Raw genomic sequence first — 20,730 nt, forward strand, 5'->3', positions numbered from 1 at the left:
CTGTGGCTATTTAAGACATTAATATTTGGGGAATCTGGGTAAAGTGTTAATGGGAGTTCTTTGTACTATTTTTGCAAGCCTAGAATTTCAAAATGAAAAGTTAGAAACTGAAGAAAAAAAAATCTAAAGGAGAAAAGAAACCTCTACTTCCCAATACCCCACGGCCAAGAGCCTGTGCCTCCCCCAGGCTTCCACAGCTCAGGAAATCGCAGCTTCGTCCTTGATGTGAAAGCTCATCTTTGACTCCCTACTTTCTCACACCTCACATTCAAGCCTTCTAGTTCCAAACATGCCCTGAATCCCTTCACCTCCCTCCACCCTTCTTGCCCCACTGTGCTGAGAACCACAAAGCCATCTCACCCTAAGGTTGCCGAGGCTCAGCTCCCGGCCCAACACTGCCTTTCTGCTCTTGCAATGCTCCAGTCTCTTTCCCCATGCCCTCACATGGCTGGTTCCCTGTGTTTTACTTCAAGCCTCAGTTCAGTGCCACCTCTTCCAGGAAGCCTTCCCGGACCACTCTATCTCATGGCTACCACACCTCTACAATCCTCATTCCGGCACTGTGCTGGTTTCCCATCTCCCTCTTTGTCTTCCTGAGTTGACTGTAAATTCCATTAAATTAGGGCCTCTCTCTAAAGGGTCCCAGCATCCAGCCTGTGCCAGGCACATGTTAGGTGTGACTAAACCATGGAATGTTACACTGGCTGGTGGTGTTGCCCACAGTGGCCCTGCCTCCTCTCCTGAGATGTCATTTTTCTTGGGTGCACTCGTAAGTCCTTGAGTTCTCCAGCTCCCGAAGTCAGGCCCCCTTGGGAAGACTCCTTCTCTTCCCTCCCCAGGTCTCTCTAGGGACCAGGAAGCTCCCGCAGGCGCTGGCCTCCACTGGAGGCATCTCCAGAATTCCAAGACTGTCTCCGGAATGCTGGGCCTGTCTGGGGAATGCTAAGGCTGGGGCACAGGTGGGGAGGCTGTGGAGTGGCTGGGTGGAGCAAGGACAGCTGCTGACATTCTGACGGGAGCCTAGGCACATGGCAGCTGTCCCTCCTGCAAGCACCACTGCTTACACCTCTACGTCCTTACAGCACCTGCCTCCCCCCAGACCAGTGTCACTGTTGCTATAGCTCTGGCCTGGGCACCCCCACTAACCTGAGAGCCACCAGGCCTCGGGCCTCCATGTCCTGTCAGAGAAGGAAAGTAGGTTGCTGGAGCCTCTGAGGTTCACAGGAACTAGAAATTATGCCCATATGGACCTGGTCCATCAGATAGAGCCCACACTGGGAGCTAAGCAGCTCTGCTCTCCCCTGACTCGCTGGAGGACCTTGTCAGGTCTCTGTGCCTCTCTGGGCCCCAGGCTACTCACCTGTCAAATGGGTGAAGGAGCTACAGTAGGCGATATGCCCTTTGGTCCCTGGGAGTCAATGTTGCCAGTGGGAAATCCAAGTTGAGTGGCAGATGGACTAGAGCTGCAGGCCCACTAGGCCCCACAGTGCCCTGCTCAAGATGTTGCCCTCCAACAAGTGCCCTGCAGCAAGACGGAGCTGGAGCTGCTGTGCCAAGTGCATCCAGGGCCTAGGTGGGTGCTGCAGCTATTTCTTCAAGTACAGGACCCCTTGGCTGCCAACTGGCTGACCAAAGTCATGCCTCCAGGATCCTGTTAAATGTAGATTCCTGGGCCACCAGAGACTCCAAGTGATGAATCACTATAGATAGGAAGGGGGCAGGTGGGATATGGAGCGTGGGAGTCACTGATCTAGCCTAACCCTTGCCGCAGAAGGTGGCGTGCAGGGGAGGTTAGAGCCCAGGCTCTGGCACAGCGAAAGTCATCAGGGCTCGAGTAACCCTGACGAAGAGAGTCCACAGCCGCTGGAATGAAAGCCAGACACCAGGCCTCCAGGGAGCATGGCTTTATTTGCATTCCTAGGACAGGGCTGGGGAGGGAGTCAGGGATTGCCTGCGGTCAAGGACAAGCCCAGGCTCACATCCTGGGGACACCGGCTCTTTGCCCCACCCCAGGGCCCAGCTGGAGTTGGAAGGTGGCACAGGCAGCTCTGGGAGAGGGTCGGCCTCTACTCCACCCCTTTCATGAACTCCAGGAACTCTGTGGAGAGAGTGGCAGGCATGGGTCAGAGGTGGGGGCTGGCAGGGTGTGGGCAGTGGGAAAGCCGGTACATCAGCCCTCACCATCATAGTCGATCCGGCCGTCATTGTTCTTGTCACCGTCCTTCATGAGCTCCTCAATGTCGTCCTCCGTGATGGTCTCGCCCGTAGCCTGAAGCATTGTCTTCAGCTCCTCCAGGTCAATGTAGCCGTCAGCATTTCTGCAGTGAGTCCGAGGCAGGGGCGGGTCTCAGAGCCATGGACTGGAGAGGGGAAGAGGCAGCCCCACCCCACGACCCAGGGAAGCAGGGCCACTGAGAGATGGAACATCCCACTCCCCCATTACACAGAAAGGGAGACTGAGGCCTGGAGGTCACAAGACTGTTTCTCTTTCCCCAGCTCTGCTAGAGCTGGAGTCAGAGGTCAATGGTCACATGCTCACTTGTCAAACATGCGAAAGAGGTCAGACAGCTCCTCCTCAGACTTTCCTTTGCTGTCATCCTTCATGCACCGAACCATCATGACCAGGAATTCATCGAAGTCCACTGTGCCGCTGCCTGGGGGGTAGGTGACACGGCCATTAAAGAGAGATGGTCAGAATGACTGGTATCGCCCTTGACCCTAGACCCCATTTTTCTCACTGCATCCACACATCAACCCCATGAATCAAGGTGGTCATTATGTCCTCTTTATATATGAGATGACTGAGGCTCAGAGAGGCTAAACAGTTCCTTCAAGAGCACAGGATAATAAGTGGCAGACACAGGATTCAGGTCCCCAGTGACCTGGGGGTGCGATGGGTCCGGGGCCTGTAGGGCAGAGGGGCTCACCATCCTCGTCCACCTCGTCAATCATCTCCTGCAGCTCCTCAGGTGTGGGGTTCTGGCCCAGCATCCTCATCACCTTGCCCAGCTCCTTGGTGCTGATGCAGCCATCCTCAGCGCCCAGCACGAAGATGTCAAAGGCTGCCTTGAACTCTGTGTCCGATGGTGGGGGGGTGGGGAACACAGTGGCCAGGGCTCAGCAGCCAGGACCCCAAAAGGCAAGACCCCTACGGCCAATCTGCCCACTTCCCTCTGAGCCTTTGAGGTCACAACGAGAGGGACCCCAGCCTCTGTTCTCCAGCCTGGGGTCCTCCTGTTCCCACAGCCCGGCCCTGCTGTTTCCCTACATGTGTGTTGGGGTACTCACCATTTTTCTGCTCTTCTGTCAGCTGCTCTACCTAGAGAGGAAAAGAGGTCTCAGGACTCAGGCTCCAGGTTTTAGTTGCTGTTGAGGAAACCAACCCATTCCACAGGTGGGAAGATTGAAGCCAGGAAGTGGCGGGCCATTTTCTAGTCACATTGTGGAGGCCTCAGTCCTCCCTTCTTGCCCCCAAAACCCTGAGGTGACCGAGCTGGCCTCACCGAGATTGGGCTCAGGGCCAGGGTGACAGGTGGGCAACCCTCCAGTGACAAGGTGACCCTGAGTAACAATAGTTAGTGACCACTCAGTGCCCTATTGGACCCCTGCTGAAACCCAAGCTGGGTGGCCTGAGGGACAGCTGTCCCTCAGGTTGGGACAATAAACCCAGTGTGGGGGTAGGTAAAGCCACCCACTGTAACTTGACCGGCATGGCCACTGGGCTATTTTTAACGGGCGACAAAGTTAAACCTGGTGATTGTTCTGGGGACTGTGGCATGCAGGGGGTGGGGCAGTGTTATCTAGCCCCCTGGCCTGCTGGTGCCTCAGGAGCCAAAATTAGTCCCCAGCCCCGCCAGGCCTTGTATGGGCACAGGCGGAGGGCTGCTCCCCCAGCTCCATGGACTACTGCAGGATAGGAAGGGGTGCCCCCAGAGCCAGCTATAGCCCTTCCCTGCCGAGGAGTGGGACCACAATCCCAGGGCTAAGGGAGGGGTTCCCTTGGGGACAGCTGTCTATACCAGATGTCCTTGTCTCTGGTGCAGGGAGAGGTCAGCAAACCAGCCCCCCCACCCCAATACAATAGAATCTGAAGCCCCTCAGTGACCCCAGAAGGCTGCAGGGACTTGAGGTAACCACTCTCCAGCCCTCACCCCTGGCTAAGCCGTTGAGCCCAGAGCCTGCTGGGCCAGATGGGGGCTTGGGCCCCAGTTCTCTGTTCCTTCTTCCCAGCTCTCCCCCATGCCCAGTCCTTCCCTGCCTGCTTCAGACTTCAAAATCTCTTCCCTACCTCAGGATTCTGACTCTGCAGCCCCCTCTTTACAACTCCTGTCACCCCCTCCCTCCACAGCATCTTCAGCCAGCCAAGGGGCTGGAGGGGACTGGGGGGATTGTGAGTGTGCGAGAAGCAGAATGTGAGGGGCAGAAATGTGGGTGAGGACAGGGAGACAGCGGCTGAGACTCAGACTCAGCTTGGAACAAAGATGAGAAGAAGCTGAGAAAAGCAAAGCTCCAGAGACCAGAGACACAAAGGCAGAGAGATGTGGCTGAGAGACCACAGATGTGGATACAGACTAGACACTTGGAGACAGGGACAGACATGATCCTACAAGGTGTGACCTCCTCCTCTACCCACTCTGACAGATCCTCTCCAGTCCCTGAACCCCTTCAACACCCAGAACACCAGACCCACCATCCCCTCGAGGCCCTGGGCTGAAAGTATGTGGGTCCTCTCCTGGGTCCCCACCACATCCCTGGAGTGACCTTGCCCTCCCCCACCTCGCATTCTGAGATGAGTGAGCCCCCAGTGGGTCCCCCCAGCCCAGTCCCTCACCGCAGCCTTGTAGATGTCATCCATGCCGGCGACTCACAGGGCAGGCTGCTGGGGTTGCCAGGCAGTCAGCCCTGGGCTTAAATAGCCCTGCCCCAGCTGCATTCCCGGCCCAGCCCACCCCAGCATGGAGCATCCTCCACCCCCTCCCCCGGTCCTGGTGATCTCAGACTGGCCTGAGTCCCTGTGTCCTCTGCCCAGGACAAGGAGATGAAGGCCTGTAAGGACCAAGTCTCTTTCCTTTTGTTCCCCCATGGCCTCTAGGGGACTCCTTGGAAAGTTTTCTTGAATGAATGAAAACATGAGCCCAGGACAGGACAGGAGCTGCAAAGTAGTGGGGCTCAGGCAAGGCCCCTACACAGCAGCTCAATCTCCTATCCAATCAGGGGGGTGGGTGACATTACTCCCACTTTCCGATAAGGAAACTGAGGATCCTGGAGGGGTGGTGACTTGGCCAAGGTCTGACTGATTTGGCAGCCCTTGTATTAAACTCTGCAGTGGAGGGCAGCTGTATGCAAGGAGAGGCTTGGGAGTATAGGGCCCTGCCAAGGGAAGCCTGGAGTGCTAAGCTCTGAGTACAGTGCTATGAACTGGTAGATAAAGAAGTCACTGACCCACCTTAGGACTGAGTGGTCTAGAGCCCTTCAGCCAGGGGTGCCAGAGGAGCCATTACCCGGACCCCTCATCTCCACATAGTACTGTTCTGGGTTTGGTTAGCTGCACTCAGTCAGCCAACAAACACGCCTATAGATACCCTGTCTGTGCCAGGCTCTCCCCCTCCTTCCCCTCCACAGCTGGGCTATTACTCCCTCTTTTAGGTCCAGGTCTTCCCCTGGCTTAGGGCTCTATCTCTGTGCCTGTGCTTCCCATTCCAGCACTGTAGTTCCTGAGTCCAGGGCTAGTTTGTCACCCCCTTTCAAGCTCCAGTAGGTCACCATATGTCTTGTGCCCAATGGCCAGCACATAACTCTTCCTTCCACCGTCACACGCCCACCGTGCAGAACACCGTCTTGAAAACCACACCAGCTCCCTGCCTTGTGAACCGGACACTGCATGAATTAACCCACTCAATTCTCCAGCAGCCCATGTAACAGAGATTTCCGAGTGTTGGAGAGGTTAAGAACTGCTCCAGAATTACTCTGTCCCTGTTTAGGCTCTACGCACAGCTCATATCTTCTTCAACCCTCTCTAGCCTGGAAAGAATGAGTCTAAGAGCTAGCGCGATGACTGCCTCCCTTTTTCGGAGAGGGAAACTGAAGCCAGGCGGAGCAGTGACTAGCTCCGGGTAGCGAGGGCGTGTGGAGCTTTCTGTCTTCCCTCTCGGGCACCGAAAGGTAATGCCCAGAGCTACCTGCACGGGGCCTCAGTTTCCCCCCGATTGCTAGGAGCGCGACCGGCGGCACCAACCTGATACAGATGACGCAAGCGGACAGGCCTGCGCACGCGCGCCGTGAGTGGCTGCTGTCAATTATGCGCGAGGGGCGGGGCGGAAACAAGAGGAGGAGGCGGGGCCAAGATGGCGGCACGGGGCGCGGCGAAGGCCGGGGACGGTGGGAGCCGGGGGAAGGTGGGACGCTGACCCCGCCCCCTGCTGCTGCCAGTCCGCGCCGGGAGGCGGTGAAACCCGGAACATGGCGACTGTAGCGCGCAGCTTTGGGCCGGAGCGGGAGGCCGAACCGGCCAAGGAAGCGCGCGTCGTGGGCTCTGAGCTTGTGGACACGTATACGGTGTGCTGGGGCCGTGGGTGCCCGAACTGGGGGTGGCGGCTGGAACCCCGAGTCCGAGTCGGGGGGTTGGGGAGGAGGTCCGGGTTCCATGACCCGGGAGGGATGGGTAGCGGGCCAGCGATTTCGAGGAGGGGGCCGGGGATAGGGGTTGCTGGGGAATGGATCTGGGCCCCGTAGGTCCAGGAAGAGGGCCCTGGGGTGGAGCCCAGGGAGGTTTTTGGAGAAGGCGTACGTGTTCAGAAAGGAGGCTAGGGTCGGGGAGGATCTGGGGATAAAGGGGGTCTGGGGAGGAGAGGGCGTCTAGACGAGACGGAGGGTCCTCTAGATCCTCTAGGCCTGGAACGATGCCAGCCTGGGAGGATAGGAGAGGGGGTCCGGGAAGAGGGGGATTAAAGAGAGGATCGCTGATGGATGGAATCGGGGGAAGGGTCAGAGCCCTGTTGGCCGCGAAAGAGGAGAGGGGGCCGGGCCTTGATCTGGGGAACCTAGGGTCGCTGTTGAGATTTGCTCCAGGTCTGGGGCCCGGCGGCTTGGGGTTCAGGCCGAGACTAGAAAGAGGTAAGGGTGGAACCCACACACGGGGGCATTGCTCAGGGCTGAAAATGCAAGACCCAGGAACCTTAGGTGTTTTCATGGCATTGGGGGCGAGTTGGGGCAGCAAGCCCCTCCCACACACAGTCACACAAACACACCCAGGCTATGGGAGAAATGGAGGATATGAAAGGGAGGAGAGTTTAGGGCACTGATGGAACCCTCCTGGGTCTGGATGGGGTTGGACGCCAGGCCTATGGATCTGGTAGGCTGCCTGGCAGAGTCTGGTCCTGAGGTGGGGGCGTACTGAACACCTCCCAGCCTCCTATTCTTTGTTCCCAGAGGGTGGGGGTCTTTGGCCCTGCCTTCGTCCCACCCCCTGGGCCCTCATCCTAACCCTCCTCCTGAGGGTCGTTCCTCTGGCTCTTTCTCCTTTCTTGGGCAGGAGGGGGAGGGAAGCTGCCTTGCTGGGAAGAGGGGCTGGGGGAGGATCCTGGAACAACAGGCCAGCCCTGGAGAAATGGCTGCTTCTCTGTGGAGGCTTCAGCTGAGTTGATTAATTTTTTCTACCCCTTCCCTGCTTGCTGCAGTGAGGGGCGGGACACTAGGACCAGGGGTCCTCCTCCAGATGAGGGTTGAGGTCTCTAAGCTGATGGCTGGCTGGAAATCACCCATGGGCAGCATTCAGTTGGAGGGTCAGCTCCAAAAGCTCTCTTTATTGGCCAGGGCTAAGCCATTCCTCTGAATGGGTGTGGGGGATGTGATGATCCAGGCCAACCTTCCATTTGGCTCCGGGTGTGCTGAACTGAATATTAACACACCTACTTTTTATTGAACACTTGCTGCGTAGCAGGCCCTGTACAAAGCATTTTACATGCATTACCTTATTTGATTCTTAAACCTACCAGATTTTAAGATGGAAGAACTGAGGCTCAGAGAAAACGTAGGCTTCCCAGTCACTTATATAAGTGACTCGTCCATAAGCACAGCCAGGCAATGGCAGTCACGTGTTGACCTCAGGTCTTCCTTGATCCCAAGGCCCATTCCCCTGACTGCTAAGTCATGTTGCCTTCTGTTAGGGCTTGATAGTCCATCACTATCCTCCCATCCCACCCATCCATCAGCTTCTTGGTGCCTTGACTACTGGCTCAGCATCAGAAATCGCAGCTGTGATCCAGCTGAAAGGGTTAGAATAGGGTTTGCTTCCAGGATACGGGCAGGGCACCTAGGAAAACATACAACAGAGAAGCTAGCCCTGCCAGACCCGGCCCTGTTCTGCCTCCCTCGGAAGAGATGGCCTTGCTTGCAGCTCAGGTTGGATTGGGCATTGAATTACCAGGAGACTGGAGGTAAAAATCTAAAGAGATGGTTTGATATGATAGTCACCTTTTCCGTTCCTCTCTGTTGGCTAGAGCCACAAACATCCTGTGTGCCTGCCAGATACAGTGCTAGGGCCATGGAGGAGGCTAGAGGGGACCCTGCTGTGCAACAAGAGTCAGGTGCAGAGGCTGGTGGGGAAGGGCAGCCTAACTTTGTCTTGTGGCTTGAGAGGGTCTGGGTATACTGCAGCTATTGCTTGGGGCGGGGTGGGGCTCTCCTTGTTACTGACTCGGCAAGGGCTGCCTGTTTTCCCTCATAGGTTTACATCATCCAGGTCACTGATGGCAATCATGAATGGACAGTCAAGCACCGCTACAGTGACTTCCATGACCTGCATGAAAAGGTAACCCTTGAGAGCTGGGGGACCTGAGTCTCAGGGTTTGGGGCTTTCAGGCCAAGTTCTCATTGTACCGTGTATTAGTTTCAGGGCAAAACAGGCTCCATGCCTATGCTGTTCTTTAATAAACCAGTTTATTAATGTAACTGGCAAAAAAACTGGTGGGTTCTGGGATTTCAACCCTAGCATGAGACGGTGTGCAAGGAGCATATTTGAACTTCAATTTTAAGATTGCCAATCCTAGCTTGGATGTAAGATGCTGGGACAATTTCCCAGTGAGGGAACAGGTTTGAACTTGTTTGACCTGACTACAGCTATTCCACAGCCTATACTTTAAACTGGCTATGATTCCATTTCTTTCTTTTGGAGAGAGATACCTTTGTCTGGGTCATTTGCAGCCTGAGTGTTTTAAAGACAGACCACTCCCCTGATTGGTTTTTGTCCTGGTTTGGAAAAGATAGTGATTTTAGGGGCCTTTTTTGAATGTCTCCATCCAGAGTCTCCAGGTGGAGCTCCCTGTCTGGAATTGTATTGGTATTTCTGATACTAACTGAACTTAATGCAGCCAAGCCCAGAGGCACTGGTTTGATCACTAATCCTGGTAGTGCTGCCACGGGGGCTGGGGAATTCATGACAGGCTGCCTAGTCTTGCTCCTGCACAGTCACAGGACCTCTTGGTCTGTGCTTGACATGCTTATGTTTTCTTACAGCTTGTTGCACAGAAGAAGATTGATAAAAATCTGCTTCCGCCCAAAAAGATAATTGGGAAAAACTCAAGAAGCTTGGTGGAAAAGAGGGAGAAGGATTTGGAGGTCTACCTCCAGACACTCCTGGCTACCTTCCCTGGCGTGGCCCCCAGAGTGCTGGCCCATTTCTTGCATTTTCAGTTCTATGTAAGTTCCTCTCAGGTTTCCTCTTTTGCCTATAAACCCACAACCACCCAAGCTCAAGGAAGCAAACCAGTGTAGATCTCAGCTTTGAGGGGAGGTGGGCTGGGGTTTGATCTAGAGGTAAGAAGACAGAGGAACATCACCCTAGCAGGGATGGGATGTGGGCAGAAGCATGTTCATTGACAGATCTGCCTTACATTAGATAGACTATGGCCATACAGAGGTTTTCCTCCACTACAGGGCATTTTGGTTGCCAAAAACCATCTGGGTGTTTAAGCTAGGTTTCTGTCCAAATGGATGGAGATAGAGGAGAAACAGCTAACACCTGGCATAGACTAGTGTTGAGTTATTGTTCATAGCTCAAGACTAATGAAGGGATCACTCTGTGCTGGCAGAATATTGCTATCTTGGGCATCATCAGGACATAAGGTGAGTGAGGGTGGTTAGCGTCCTCTGATGGGAGTGTATGTTGTGGAGCCACTCTGCACTCCCTTCTAGATAAAGGAACAGCTTTCATGGGCTGCTGGCGACAGGGTGAGTCGTCAAGCTTCAAGGAGGGAAGTTTGGCGGTGTGAAACTAGAACATTAAAAACAATCAGCAATTCCACTTCTTAGAATTTATTCTAAGGAAAAAAATCAGGCAACTGCAGAAAGGATTTAGGTACAAAGGTGATCGTTCCAGGATTGTAGCAAGACACTGAAAACAATCAAAAGCCCAAAAGGAGGTGATTTAAAACAATCAAAAGAATACACCCAGATAATTGGATATTGTGCTGCTAGGGAAATAGTGGTGCGGCTGTGGATTTGTTGACAGAGGAAAATAAGTATATTACTATATGAAAAGAACAGTCCATAAAACAGTAGGTAGAGTATGGTCCCATTTTATTAAAAAAAGAGTCTATATGAATATATTTGTCTAGGAAAATTCTAGATGGTTATACATCAAAATACTAGTAGTAGTTATTTCTGGGTGATAGATTTTTAGATAATTTACATTTCATTATTTTTCCTTTATATGACAAAGATAGAAAAGAATCCATTCCCTTTTCAGGCTTGCCTTTTAGGAAGGGAATTACGGGGTTGTGGTCTTAAAGGCCCACACGTGTTTAAAACATAACTTTTCTTGAAGTGTTTTCAGAGTAAGACAGCTGAACCTTTCTTGGAGTGCTAGATTGAGCCTGGATATTTGGGCAATAGCACTAGTGTTGGGCCACTAGGCTTTGGGGTGGTGGTGGGGACACGAGGGGAAAAAGGATGGCAGTTACAGATGGAATATGTATATATGCTTTGGGTTTTATTTAGCATCGACCAGCAATGTATGTAATTAGCAGCAGTTTCCTTTTGTAGATTTTTTTTTTACATTTTCTGTCCCTATGTGAGAAAAATTTCCATTTCTTACACAAGTCTTTCAGACAAACTTTACTGGTTAGTATTTTAAGAAATACCACACTTTAAGAAAGCTTTGATTAACTATGTACGAATAAAACTTGGTAAGCCACCCTTTGAAAGTATGATTCATTGCTTGAGACCCAGGTCTTGGAGGAGCTGGTCTCGCTGGCTACCTCAGGTTTTCTCATTTCTGAGCATAGAAAGGCCTGGACTCCTCTTTGGAGATAGTTTGTCTGAGATGGGCCTGGAGCTGGCCCACGTGTGATTCTGGTTTGAGTCATACTCTACTGCTTGGAGCAGTATGGACATGTTTGAAATTACAGTTATAAAGAGGTCCCTGGGTTATATAAATTCAAGGTGTTAAAAAATTAATTGACCCATCGTTAAATTAAATCAGGGTTTCTCAACCGTGGAACTATTGACATTTGGGGCTGAGTAATTGTTGTGGGGGCTGTTCTTTACTCCGTTTAGCTACATCTCTGGCCTCTACGCACTAGATGCCAGGAACACCTCCGTCACCCAGTTATCTGGGGACCAAAAATGTCTCCAGACTTGGCCAGATATCCCCTGAGGAGCGAAATTGCTCCTGATCTGGAACCACTAGATTAGATCTTCAAATGAGTTTGAACAAACAGGTCCTAAAGATTTGTCAGCCATTTCTACAGGGTGGGAGCTCTTACAGAAGGATTCCTCTTAACCTCTCCCATCAGTGACCTCTCTGAAATTGTTCCCAACATGTTCCACCTCTTGTGGGGCTGACATTCAACAGGGTAGACCCAGGGAACTCTATTTGGCTGAGGTGTGGGTATTTTTAACTGAGATATAACTCACATACCATAAAATTCACTCTTTTAAAGTGCACAATTGCCTGGTTTTTAGTATATTCACAAAGTTGTGTGTCTGTCACTACTATTTAAATTCCAGAACATTCATCACCCAAAAAGGAACCCTGTACCCATTAGCAGTCATTTCCCATCCTCCCTTGCCCCTAGCAATCACTAATCTACTTTCTCTCTCCATGGTTTTATATAAATGGACCCATACAATATATGTCTTTATGACTGGCTTCTTTCACTTACCATAATGTTTTCAAGGTCGTTTCATATTGTAGCATAAATCAGTACTTCAGTCCTTTTATGGACATTTGTTTATCCATTTATTACTTGAGGGACACTTGGGTTATGTCCACTTTTCAGCTATTATGAATAATGCTGCTATAAGCATTCATATAGAAGTTTTGTGTGGACATTTGTTTTTGTTTCTGTTAAGCATATAGTAGGAGGGGAATTACTGGGTCAGATGGTAACTGTTTAACTTTTTGAACAATTGCTGAATTTTTTTCCATAGCAGCTGCACCATTTTACATTCCCACCAGCAATTATACGTTATTGCCCCAAATCTTTGCGAACACTTGTTTCTGTCCATCTTTCTGAGAGCCATCGAAGAGGGTGTGAAGTTGTAGCTCACTGTGGGTTGGATTTGCATTTCCCTGATGACTAAGGACGCTGAGCCCCCTTTCACATGCTTATTGTCATTTGCATGTCTTTGGAGAAATTTATTCAAATCCTTTGCACTTTTAAAAATTAGGTTACTTGTCTTTTTGTTGTTGAGTTGTAGGAGTTCTTTATATATTTTGGATATTGGACCCTTCTCAGAAACGTGATAATGTAGATATTTTCTCCCATTGTGTTTGTGGACTGTCTTTTCATTTTCTTGATAGTGTCCTGTGAAACACAAAAGTTTTACATCTTGGTGAAGTTCATTTTATCTATTTTTTCCTTTGGTCACTTGTGTTTTTGGTGTCATATCTTGCCTAAATCAAGTTCATAAAGATTTACAACCATTTTCTTCTAAGAATTTTATAGTCTTGGCTCTTACTTCTAGGTCTTTGATTCATTTTAAGTTGTATATGGTGTGACGAAGGGGTCCAACTTCATTCTTTTGCAATATGGATTTTAATGGCAAAGAAAGAAAGCACTCCTTTCCCAGCCAACTCTGAGATGGGGAATCTGGGGGTCCGTGTAGCTCCGGGTTGCAGAGAGAAGGCACTGGGCCTATTGCGGTGCTGTCTCTCTTCAGATGGCTGTGTCCCCATACTCCTGGACCCTCAGTTGTAGACTTCCTCCCACAAGCCCTAGAGCAGAGGTTTTCAAATTCAGTGAAGTGGAATCACAGGGAGAATTCCAGCACCCCATTTTGGGGTAGGCTGTCTACCTGTGGACTTGGGAGACAGGCAGAGCCAAGTTTATCTCAGCACTGCTGCTTCCCAACAGTTTTATTCCAAGTCAGACATTCTAACCTTTGTGTCCCAGTTCCTTTTGTGAGCTGGAGAGTGATGACCCTGGCCCTTGAGGATTTAGAAGACAGAAAAGTGAGGGTAAAGAGAGTGGAAGAGAGATGGCCCATGGCGAGGCACACCAGATGCCAGCCAGTGCTGGCTGTCCTGGTAAGGAAAGGCCCTCAGTTCTCTTCCAAGGTAGCATTTATATCATTTTCTTATTTTAAAGCCAGTTGGCTAGAACAAAGACGCTTTTTGAAATTAGAAGTCAGGAGCAATGATGGAACTGTTACCATCTCCACATTAGTCTTAGCATCCACATGGTCATTTGTTTTAGTTGCAATGTACTGAGGCTGTAAATGGTAACAGATTTCTTTGCAATTTACAGTCTTGTAGCTCTGTTTAGTTCAAGTTTAGGCTTGAATCCCTCAGTGGGGAATTTGTACTTAAGGTTGCATGGCACATAATATACCTGACTCCTGCTAGGATGCCGCCTCACAAACAGGAAATGGAAGTTAGGGACACACATGCGGAGCATCTTTATGTGAACCACACAGTGCTGTGTAACTGAGTCCCTCCTGAATGCCCTGCTGACCAGCACTCTGTGCCTAGTGTGTGCCAAGCAGAGACATCGGGCTGGCCTGGGGTTATGCATTGAGTGCTAGCGTGGGTTTTGTGGGGTGCACTTGGTTGTGGGGCTCTGCGTGCACGCATATGCTCAGTCAGAATGGTACTTGAAGTATAAAGAATGTCTTTTAAAAAATAATTCAGACATTTGTGGCACCCTAAAGCACCTTCACGTCCCTGTAGCACAGGTTGGATGGGATGTATGGGGAGTCACCTGTCCCTGCAGGTGACCACCTGGCAATATCTGCAGCAGCTTAGACTGAGGGCCCCCGAGGCACCTCCGCCCCCCCCCGCCCCCCCCCCCCCCCCCCCCCGTCTCTTCCTGCTGGGAGGGGGAAGGGGGAGACCTGACTGCACACCTTTGCTGTGCACACGACGCCACAGTGTAACCAGGATACTCTGAGGATGCGGAGTTCCTCTGAGGAGGCAGTGCTCTGTATTTGAGAGCTTGAGGCACTTCTTCATTCCTGTCTGAGTCAAGAGTTTCCCAAGGTGAAGGTCAGCCTAGGGAACTAAGTAGATAGTGTTGCAGCAGCCTGCACTTCCTGTGCCCCAAAGAGTAGAGAGAGAAAGTGTTACACAGTTTGCTTTTTAGATTGCTCAGTTTGCTTTTTAAAACATGCCATCTGCTTAGCGTGAGCCCTTGGTTCTCACTGTCGGAAATTCCACCCCTGTCTCCTTAGCAGGACTGGTGTTGACACCAGCTGCCTGAAGAAATATAATCTTGAGAGTGGGGGTTATTAGATATTGACGGTGGGCAGGGAGTCCTTTTCCCAGGGGAGACCTCTAGGACCCTCACGATGACTAACACAGGGAGGAGGGGCGGAAACTCAGGACTGCTACTTCTCAAGGCTCTCCAGGCGATTCTAACAGATTTGGGGAGAGGGTTTGGTTCTCAAAACTGTTGGTAGGAAAATGAGCCTTTGGATCTTTCCGAGCTCTTCCTAATCTTCAGTTCTTCACAGCAGCCAAGGATAATGGAATTGAGTTTAAGTTGTTACAAGAGACTGAAGTAGAACTCGTGTGCACTGACAGAGCTCGCTAGCTGGCACGCTGCTGCCCCGAGCCGCTCCGTCCTGCTGACGGCCCTTTCACATCCTGGCCTGCACCTTGCCAGACCCTGAGACCCTTACTGCTGGGGCTGTTTGCTCATTTGTTTCTCTGTGGCTTTTCGTCCATTTGTGGGGAGGCTGGGAGTTATCCTCATGCTATCTGTACACTAGATTTCAAACAGATTAAGGAAATAAACACATTTTTAAAAAGATACCATAAAGTAATAAAAGAAAAAATAAGAAGATTTGTATGATCTTACGGTGGGGAAAGAGGACCCAGAAGTCTCAAAGGAAAAGAATCACAGATTAAACAACATAAAAATGAAAAACTGTCTCTGTTCGGAAAACTGCCGTGAACAAAGGTTAAAAGGCATACACAGGGAGAAGATATTTGCAGCACATAAACAACCTTTAAAATATCCATTATGTTATAAAAGATCAGAAAGAGACAAACAAAGGTCTCCTGCTACCTGGCGCCTTTCAAATCCCATATACATATGAATTACATGTCCTGGTGGCAGAGATGTTGCTGTGAGTGATGAAGGCAATTGTGCTGCCTCCATCTGGACCTGTTTACGAAAAGGCCTATTGGCTGCCATTTGTCAATTAGTTAAAATTCGTACCTGCACGATGTGGGTCTGAGGGCTTAGGGGCCCTGCCAACCCCACAATTACACCACTAAAGCGGTGAGGCAATTGGTTGTGTAGAGAGGCTTCAAGGCCAAGTGCTTGGGAGTGTGGTTTTGCTAGTTTCTAGCCATGTAGAATTGGAGTTACAGCACCTCTCACCTCGGTTTGCTCATCTGTAAAACAGGGTTCAAAACAATGTCTTCCTCGCACAGGGTGTTGGAGGGATTGAACAGGCCACCCCATAGGGAATACTCAGGCCATTGCCCGGCATGAATTAAAACCCCAGCACGTTAGCTGTTGATGTGACCGAACAAAGGCTTGTCCCTGTCATGCCTCCTTCATCACATTCTAAAAGGAAATCCTTTCCTGCTTCTTCTTCATGACCCTGGGGCCAAGTAGTCCTGGTACAAGGCTTGAAAGGATAAGCACAGGAAGAGAGCAAGTGCTCACTCTTTCCTAAGAAGACACTTTTGGAACATGAAAGAAAGTAGAAATGGTCACTGTCAGGGAAGATTGGCTTTGGGAGGTCTTTTATCCCACAAGGGTCGTGGGAGCCCCTCTTCCAGAAGAAACAGGACTTCCTCTCACCGTGCCCTCTCCTACACTCTCCCAGGGCCAGTTTGGGGAGCTGCTGGCTTCCTGGCCAGTGCTTGACACAGCCAAGCTTTGCCAGCCTACCGAGCCTCCTTCTCGGCCAGTGCCGTGAAGTAGCAGCATTAGTCTTGTTTCTGTTCTGCTTTTGAGGAGACACTTCAAATGTCTGTGTAACTGGGCATATTTAGTCTCCCTTTCTAAGCACCTTGATTCATTCCAGGTTTACTCTCTCCTTTATTTTGTGTAACTGTCTGGAGAGCTGGCCTTGCAATGGCCAAGAGGGTAGATAGGGAGTGTGTGTCCTGGTGACTAGGTCAGGTGGACTCCTAACTGGGTTTTGTTTTCTCTGTAGGAAATAAATGGCATCACTGCAGCACTGGCCGAGGAGCTCTTTGAAAAAGGTATGTGGCCAGGGGGTCCTCAAAATACTGGGTGCAACTTGCCCAGCCCTATTTAGGTGTCCAGCGTGGCACAGAACTTCTGTTGGTCTGTGCCAAGTAAGTCCTAGCCAGGGCCCACGTTCCTGGGTTGCCCAAGTCCCTGGACCTGGTCCACAGCCAAGTGTGCTGGCGGCCCTGCCCTTTAGGTAGCCAGGTGTGAGGAGCTGTGGTCCTTCCCTGTGCCTGTGTCGGGAGCCAACGCCAAGCTCAGGATTTGGTCCAAAGCCCTGTGGTGGAGTTCTGGAAGGTGGGTGGCATCCTGCCCTCTTGGATCTGGTTTGTCCTTACCTGAGGGTTCAGATGGCAAACGGAAGCTGAGCTTGGCTTATGGCCCTGTCAGAGAGCATGGTAACAGCTCACATGTGATGTGTGCTGCCTGTGGTCCAGCCCAGGGGGTGCAGACGAGCACACTGAGGATGAGAGGCCCAGTAACCTGCTTGAGGGTACATGGCTGGAAGGAGCAGAGCGAGGACCAGGTGCCAGTCTGTCTGGCTCAGAAAGCCTGCCTGCTCTCAGGGCCTACACTGCGCTGGCATCTTCGGCTGCACCTCACTAAGGACATCTGCACCTTGGAGGTTTGCAGCGTGAGTCTGTTGCTCACAGTGCTGCCTGGCATCAGCTTCATCTTGGCTCAATGCCTCAGACTTTGACTGAGCCTCACCTCAGGGACGCTCCCCAGCCCACCTTCCCATAGTCCTTCCTTCCTTTGTAATCACATGTCCTGGGTGTGCCCTGTGCCCCCGTGAGCTCAGAAGGGCAGCATCTCCTGTGTGCTCAGGACTGTGCCTTCGTCCTGACACCGTGCAGTGCACTTAACGGGTGTTTGCCAAGTGCTTGTTAATCGTTAGCCAGGTGGGCAGACACCCTGACCGCATGATGGGGGCAGGGCTAGGGCTGAAGGCTGACCCTGCAGGGCGTGGCTGTTGCAGGAGAACAGCTCCTGGGGGCCGGCGAGGTCTTTGTCATCGGGCCCCTGCAGCTCTATGCGGTCACCCAGCAGCTGCAGCAGGGAAAGCCCACGTGTGCCAGCGGGGACGCCAAGACTGACCTTGGGCACATCCTGGACTTCACCTGTCGCCTTAAGTACCTTAAGGTAAAACGGCAGCAGCTCAGTTATGGGCATGGTGGGCATACACCCGTGTGGAGCCTAATAGCTCACTGGCTGGCATGGTGTTGAAGGAGGCTCTATGGGCCATCCTTTGGTGTTCTTGGCGCTGTGCTGCTGGCTATGAGCACCAGGGGGCAGTCGTGACCCAATGGCCCTGGCTTTGAACCTCTGCTTTAGGCTGCTTTGTTGATCGTGGACGTGGTGAGCGGGGTGCATGCCTACTCTGCCTCCCATAGCCAGGCAGAACTTCAAGTCAGATGTGGCAGTAGCTGCAGCACTGCCCTGTGAACATGCGTGGGGTGTGGTGATGGCAGCATCCCTAATGCAAGCTGTACCTGTGGCTGCAGGTTTCTGGCACAGAAGGACCTTTCGGGACCAGCAACATTCAGGAGCAGCTCCTGCCTTTTGATTTGTCAATATTCAAGTCTCTTCATCAGGTGGAGGTAAGGCCCAGGGTCCCCGGAGTGCAGGCAGGGCTGAGCCCTGCACAGGCGTCATCTTACCTGTGACTGTGTGGCCAGGGAGTGTTTTTGATGTAAAGTGTCTGGACTTAATTGGAAGGCACTGTTATTTTCCTGTTCGTCAGTGTGTGGCAGACTCCATTCAGGTAAGTAAAGCCCGCCAGAAGGCAGAGAAAGGGGGGCCTGTGCTGCACTTGGCTAGTCGGCATGTCCCTGTCCTTGGCATGGGCAGCATTGGGACAGGACAGAGCACCAGTGCCCAGCTCCTTCTGGGCCTCCTTGTTGTTCGAGTTGAAGTGCTAGGAGGTCATCGTGAGGGTCAGGCAGAGCCAGTTCCAAGTCTGTTTCCCAAGGCAGGTCAGCAGAGGGCTCTGAGCGTTCTCTGTCCCCTGGCATGCCCACACCTAGCAAGAAATACTTGGCATTGCTTCCTGCTAAACTCCTGGGTTCACGATGCCAATTTTGTTACCATTCTTAAAATGAAAGGGGACTCAGTAACAAATAACAAAAAATGTATTAAAGCATCTGTTTCTTCAGCGTGTTCAGCCCTGTGCCCCGTGTCTGATGTACACTCCTTAATGGACCCTTCCTTACAGTCCTGTGAAGCGGGTACTTTTATTTCCACTTTACAACTGAAAAAACTGAGGCTTAGGGAAGTAAGGAGGTTTGGCCAGAACTGAACAATTAATTCAGCCAAGCCTGACTCCAGAGCCCCTGCCACCCGTTGGACTATTTCGTCTGCAACCTTCTGTGCTTGTCTCAGAGACCTGGAGGACCGTGTCCCTGGGTGGGCACTTGTGTTGTGTGCCGAGGGAGGCCTGGCAAGTTGGAGGAGTGCCTAGCCTTGTGCTGGCTCGGCAGGCTGAGGCTCCACCACTGGTCTGTGGTATGTGGCACTCGAGCAGGTGGCTTGCACACACACCCCCTCCTCACTCAGGACAGTGGAGGCCGGAGAGGTGGGTGGGGTGAGCCCGAGGGCCCACTGCTCTGAGCTCTGGTCTCTGAGGCCTACACTTCAGTGTACCTGCCAAGCCCCAAATACCCTTACAGAGAAAATGGAGTTCATGGTTCATTGTGAGTCTTACCAGATACTATAGAGACTGTTTCATCAGCACTTAAAAACTGGGAAAAAGAAAGACTTAGGGTTTGACTCACCTCCTGTCTCTAAAGATTTGGATTCACCAATGGTTGTGCTCCTTTTCTGTGTGGGTGACGAAAACCCACTTCCCAGGCCTGCTGATGGAGCGACCGTGCCATTACTGAGACATGGCTCTTCCTTGTTCCAGATAAGTCACTGTGACGCCAGGCACATCCAGGGGCTGGTCGCATCGAAGCCCACCTTAGCCACGATGAGCATCCGCTTCTCAGCAACCTCGATGAAGGTGAGCGCCACCCGTTTCCTGCCTGGGGACTCTGCAGAGGAGCCTGTGCTGTGGTCCCCACCACCTTAGGGTGGGTGTGAGCACTGCCGTTGTCTATCAGAAATCAGAAGCTGGACCTTGTCCTGGGCCTGGGCAGCTGCACATTCATGCAGGACCTCCCAGCACTTAGCAGCCCCTAGAACGCTTTAGTCCACATCTTCGTCAAAAATCACACAGTTAAACAGGATATTTTGAGGAGCTGGATCCCCCACTCTGTCTGCCTCTGAAAAAAAGTCACTGGTTTTTGATAAACAAATTATTAAGCAGTGGTAAGTGGCAGGACGTTTATTAGACAAATTGATATAAATGTTTCTCTAAGCTTAAAAAGCCCTGGCTTAGCACTCGTGTGTGTCTTGTTTTTCGTGGACTTGAAGGAAACAGGTGAGTTGGGGATATGTTAGGCCTTGTTGTTTATATATGAATAGAAATATTCCAGTTGTGAATGTAAGAGGTTTCTTTTTCCCTTTTCATAGATTGCATCTTAGTAATGTTAAAATTATTTTCCAGAAAAAAGAATTGTGGCTCCTTTACGACAAACTGTCTGATCAAGATTTGGGGTTGGTAAAATTTGAGGCTGACTGGCTTAAAAAAGGAGACTTGTGTTGAGAGCAAAGGGTTTCAGAGAGCCTGAGGCACTCCCTGCTGCCTGGCTTATGGGACCCAAAACGATCCATTGAGGAAGGGGAGGTCTTGTGTGCATGGAAAGTCAAAATGCGGGGGCTCGCCTTCCTCCCCTAGAGGGGGCCCTGTGTTCCGTGCTGCTGCCCTTGTCTCAGCGTGTTGGATTTGAGCCCTGTGGAGTAATGGTTAAAAGGGCCTGCTGTCCACAGTGGAGACCACAGTGCCAGCTTTGAAAGCACAGTTGCCAGGAAATGCTATGAATACTGACCTTTAGCCTCTGAGATTAAGCCAGAAAAGCCGTCACCGTATAGAAAAAGGCCCCTGAGGGCTTGGAAAGCATTTGTTCCTGAAGCAGGGCCAGAACATGTTCCAAGTAACTGTCATGTTACTAAGCTTTTGAGTTATTTCACAATCATT

General features: G+C 51.4%; 2 protein-coding genes across 7 annotated transcripts in view; one reads left to right on the forward strand and one right to left on the reverse strand.

The window, feature by feature from the left end:
- Nucleotides 1–1,889: 1,889 nt before the first annotated feature.
- On the reverse strand, nucleotides 1,890–4,958 carry TNNC1 (troponin C1, slow skeletal and cardiac type). Its single transcript, XM_019724116.3, has 6 exons — nucleotides 4,832–4,958; nucleotides 3,289–3,319; nucleotides 2,928–3,074; nucleotides 2,540–2,654; nucleotides 2,182–2,318; nucleotides 1,890–2,098 (listed from the first exon to the last, which is right to left on the reverse strand). The coding sequence occupies exons 1-6, from the start codon at nucleotides 4,853–4,855 to the stop codon at nucleotides 2,067–2,069; spliced, it is 486 nt and encodes a 161-aa protein (XP_019579675.1). The 5' UTR covers nucleotides 4,856–4,958; the 3' UTR covers nucleotides 1,890–2,066.
- A 1,370-nt stretch (nucleotides 4,959–6,328) lies between these two features.
- The window catches only part of NISCH (nischarin), a 31,913-nt gene continuing 17,511 nt past the window's right edge, over nucleotides 6,329–20,730 (forward strand). For 2 of the 6 annotated variants that reach the window (XM_019724324.3, XM_019724325.3), the window contains exons 1-7: nucleotides 6,329–6,555; nucleotides 8,726–8,809; nucleotides 9,514–9,696; nucleotides 16,615–16,663; nucleotides 17,632–17,795; nucleotides 18,158–18,253; nucleotides 19,558–19,653. In XM_019724324.3, the coding sequence (XP_019579883.3) occupies nucleotides 6,460–6,555; nucleotides 8,726–8,809; nucleotides 9,514–9,696; nucleotides 16,615–16,663; nucleotides 17,632–17,795; nucleotides 18,158–18,253; nucleotides 19,558–19,653 (768 nt within the window). In that variant the 5' untranslated portion in view covers nucleotides 6,329–6,459. The remainder of the gene's footprint in view (nucleotides 6,556–8,725; nucleotides 8,810–9,513; nucleotides 9,697–16,614; nucleotides 16,664–17,631; nucleotides 17,796–18,157; nucleotides 18,254–19,557; nucleotides 19,654–20,730) is intronic. The other 4 variants (XM_019724321.3, XM_074313063.2, XM_074313064.2 and 1 more) reach the window with 4 other exon arrangements.

The sequence above is a fragment of the Rhinolophus sinicus genome, chromosome 5, assembly GCF_057876585.1.
Source record: "Rhinolophus sinicus isolate RSI-liver-muscle chromosome 5, RSI-T2T, whole genome shotgun sequence".
NCBI classification, from domain to species: domain Eukaryota; kingdom Metazoa; phylum Chordata; class Mammalia; order Chiroptera; family Rhinolophidae; genus Rhinolophus; species Rhinolophus sinicus.

Bases quoted from the DNA above. Each gene is read 5' to 3' on its own strand.
- TNNC1 (XM_019724116.3), bottom strand. From the start codon at position 4,855: ATGGATGACATCTACAAGGCTGCG. The intron at 3,320-4,831 runs GTGAGGGACTGG...TTTCCTCTCTAG, and splicing joins ATGACATCTACAAGGCTGCG to GTAGAGCAGCTGACAGAAGA. The intron at 2,655-2,927 runs GTGAGCCCCTCT...CCTACCCCCCAG, and splicing joins TGACGAGGTGGACGAGGATG to GCAGCGGCACAGTGGACTTC.